The sequence below is a fragment of the Anneissia japonica genome, unplaced genomic scaffold (assembly GCF_011630105.1).
Source record: "Anneissia japonica isolate Jap-2015-1 unplaced genomic scaffold, ASM1163010v1 scaffold13067_len103162_cov114, whole genome shotgun sequence".
Lineage (NCBI taxonomy): Eukaryota > Metazoa > Echinodermata > Crinoidea > Comatulida > Comatulidae > Anneissia > Anneissia japonica.
In genome coordinates, this window is record NW_022758006.1 from 95713 (window position 1) to 98356 (window position 2644).

The window sequence follows — 2644 nt, forward strand, 5'->3', positions numbered from 1 at the left end:
CTAGCGAGGCAGGATTTAATGTTTTTTCATGGCATTATGTACGAATTAGTATAGGCTAGACATATATAAACGCTGACTTAAAACATGTAGTATGATTTACTAACTAAATTAAAATATATATTTATTTTTTAATTTTTCAGCAAACGTGTGGATCCTGCAAGTTGCAGTTACCTTGCTAGAATTGTATGTTCTTTGAAGAGATGTAGTAAATCAGCCATAGCCTCTAATATGCCAATGAACCAAGCAAAGCCTTGTTGACTGCTGCCAAGAATGCTTTACTAGTAAAATTCTAAATAAATAATATTTATAAATTTATATAGGCCAACTGCAATGTGTAAACAAATGTAAAATTGTTAAATAAAAGTAAACAAATTAATGAAATTTGTTTGTTTTCTTCATTTTGTGTAATACTTTCATGTTGCACAGCGCGTCGTAATGTGTCACAGCGTGTCGCTACAGGAGGCGATCGCTTTACGAAAAAAATCTCCCTATTTTTTGGTTTTCAAACTTGGGATCTCTGGAATGTACAGGACAATGATTTAAAATCAGAATATCACTGCAGCAGGCAGGTCATCTCCAACATTCTACACATCATACATAGATACATTATCATTATTATTTCAGATATAGTATTGTATCAATATCAACATAAATTGGGCTAGATAGGCCTATCTAACAATGAAGTACTGTATCACAATGAACAGACGGCACTCATGAGGAAAGTACAAGAGCTTGGCTTACGATTCGCGGTATACCTTATTCAGCGTAAGCATAGCCTCTAAATAATGCTTACGCCACCCCTGCGCATGCTCAATAGATCGGCGTAAGCATAGTCTATGACTAATGCTTACGACTCGGCGTAAGCATAGACACTCCCTTTTTTTTTTTACAGGTTTTTTCCGCCGTGCTTCGGAAGGTAATGTGGTGACATTGAGGTTCTGTAACGCATTCACGTCTCCAGAAACGCGTTCAACCTTGACCTCTACAGCATTCACTACGTACAGTACGTGTCTCTTATACACATCTAGATGTGTACGTGTATGCCTATTGTATGTATAGGCCTATTATTCTACAATAACTGTATTTATTACTGTATCTGCTTTGTATTTTTTATACTTATGTGTTTTTGACTCTTATTATTTTTATTTTTTATTTTTTTTATTTCTATTGATCCTGTAGTTATTTTATGTTTTAGCCCAGAGACAAATCTAGTTAACTTCTTATGAATAATGTTTTTAAAGATGGCATTTTGAGATGTGGCAGTAGTACCGCTTTTTGTGTTTCAATCAGTCCCCCAGTATAAACAATAAGGTAAATAAATAGATAAAAAATGAAAGGAAGGTTCTTTCAAATATTGTGTTAGTGCTTCTTAATGTAATTTTGTTGGTTTTGATACACCGTATCATTGGGAGTGTAAGCTCAATAATTAATAATTATAATCGAGGGACTTATTCTAAAGTATTCAAGGCACTCCACGTGAAGTCTAATTAACTTAACAATTGTATATAATAAAAATGAAAAATATGTTTTGTTAATAGTAATATTTAATATACAAAATTGCACTATTTATTACACATGATAATAATATTAAGAATAATTATTTTTATTTATTATTATTATGCTATATTATTATTATTATTATTATTATTATATTTTAATGTAATAGGCCGTATACCTATTTAAATTATGTATGTTATAAAAATGGAAAATTTAAAAATATATACTGACAAAATAAATGTGGGTGTGACTCCCACGGAAGATAAAATTGTCAGTTCAGAATTCATTCCATTTGGTAGGCCTATTGGATTTGTATCAAGTGTAAAACAATTGAGGAAAGGAGATTTTCTGCATTAATATAAAGAATAAGGCATCTGTGGGTGTTATCCCATCTAATAAGTATCTTAAAAAAAAAAAAAAATCTACCCGCCACTTTTTATCATTAAAACAAGAAGGGCAAACAAACAATTCAATTATATGCCTTATATAGATAGGTCAACTAGCAAATATTAATTGAAAGATGTGTACAGTAATGGATATAAATGGTAGATAAATAAGAGCACAACACATCATTTTAGAAAAAATAACAAAGGTTAAAATTAGTGACATTAATACGTTTATTACTAAACGAATATCTCGGTCATCCCTGCAATAAACCTTCTTTAAACACTTTATTAGCATAAACAATAAGGGCTAGGCCTATACTTTATAAAATAACAAATGGTTTATATACCGTAGCTGTACAGAGCTGATGCATGCTAATTAGCAGAGATTACTTATACAATATACTGTACATGAATTTAGGAATTCTGAATTTAGGCCAACAGTACCAGACAAAATAATATAAATAATAATAATAGTAATAATAATAATAATAATAATTATAATAATAATAATATAATACAATGATAATAATACTACTACAACTACTACTACTACTTATAATAATAATAATAATCGTCCTATAATGTGCATACACCTCAAATGAGTATATTCGCACAGCAATAATAATAATAATTAATTTGCGAGTAAATATCTAATATATATACTAATATATATACACACCCTACTGGTAACCAAATTGAGGCTAATTCTTTACTACAAGTTGGGTTCTGTATTTATTCACTTCTAATAATATATTTTATAT

The 2644-nt window shown here is 29.8% G+C and overlaps 1 protein-coding gene across 1 annotated transcript in view; it reads left to right on the forward strand.

Moving 5' to 3' along the window:
* The window catches only part of LOC117124960, a gene marked incomplete at its 3' end in the record, with an annotated part of 51796 nt that extends 50793 nt beyond the window's left edge, over positions 1-1003 (forward strand). Inside the window, exon 6 of the mRNA XM_033271301.1 lies at positions 893-1003. Within this exon, the coding sequence (XP_033127192.1) occupies positions 893-1003 (111 nt within the window). The remainder of the gene's footprint in view (positions 1-892) is intronic.
* Between the last annotated feature and the right edge of the window lie 1641 nt (positions 1004-2644).